Source organism: Oncorhynchus nerka, linkage group LG9b, assembly GCF_034236695.1.
Source record: "Oncorhynchus nerka isolate Pitt River linkage group LG9b, Oner_Uvic_2.0, whole genome shotgun sequence".
Classification (NCBI taxonomy): Eukaryota; Metazoa; Chordata; class Actinopteri; order Salmoniformes; family Salmonidae; genus Oncorhynchus; species Oncorhynchus nerka.
Genome location: NC_088424.1, coordinates 42,289,849 through 42,290,724, shown reverse-complemented (window position 1 = coordinate 42,290,724; position 876 = coordinate 42,289,849). Strand labels below are relative to the sequence as shown.

Here is an 876-nt window from a genome sequence, read left to right as displayed (position 1 = left end):
ACCACCCAAAATTGCTGTATTACTCATTACTTGTAAACACGTGTATAGCTTCAACATATGTTTAAAACTACAGTATCATAAAAAAATGTTGCCCTAAAGGTAATTACACATTTTCAATTTAAAAGTCAATGAATTACTTGAATGTGGTAAAGTTCAACACATCACAACACAAAGTTCAGTAAATCATATAATTTCCTTTTTCACCCACTGATTCGTCTGGTTAGACAACCAGTACACTGGTTGGACTGGTTATAAGCAGAGTAATCAGTACAAATTATACTGCCTGTTACTTACTAACCTACTAATCAGATTATAGACACACATGTCTAATCAATATAATAAATATCACTATACAGATGTTTTATGAAATGTTTTTACCTGAATGATGGAGGAGAGTTAGTAGAATAGAGAGGGTGAAATACATAGTCGCCATACTTTGATAAATGACTAAACCTAAATGAGGAAGTATTGTCACATAGCCCTATACTTCCTCTTCCTCCAGTAGCTGTTTACACCCATAACCAGAAGATTAACACATTCTGTTTGCAATTTTAACAGGTTCCATGGCATTTGAAATGACTTGATAGATATTTATTTAGGAACTGAAAATGCTCTCCAAACTCAGGTGTTTGTGAAATTAAAGACGGGGTATAATGCATTTTTAGCATGTTACAAATCAACTTGTGTAACTATAAGATTTGTAATTTTTTAATTTTTTTTAACCTTTATTTAACTAGGCAAGTCAGTTAAGAACAAATTCTTATTTTCAATGACGGCCTAGGAATAGTGGGTTAACTGCCTATTCAGGGGCAGAACGACAGATTTGTACCTTGTCAGCTCAGGGGTTTGAACTCGCACCTTCCGGTTACTAGTCAC

General features: G+C 33.9%; 1 protein-coding gene across 3 annotated transcripts in view; it reads right to left on the bottom strand.

Moving 5' to 3' along the window:
• The window catches only part of LOC115114757 (SLAM family member 5-like), a 40,801-nt gene extending 40,339 nt beyond the window's left edge, over positions 1-462 (bottom strand). For all 3 annotated transcript variants that reach the window (XM_065013733.1, XM_029643243.2, XM_029643244.2), the window contains exon 1: positions 379-462. In XM_065013733.1, the coding sequence (XP_064869805.1) occupies positions 379-433 (55 nt within the window). In that variant the 5' untranslated portion in view covers positions 434-462. The remainder of the gene's footprint in view (positions 1-378) is intronic.
• Positions 463-876: the final 414 nt, after the last annotated feature.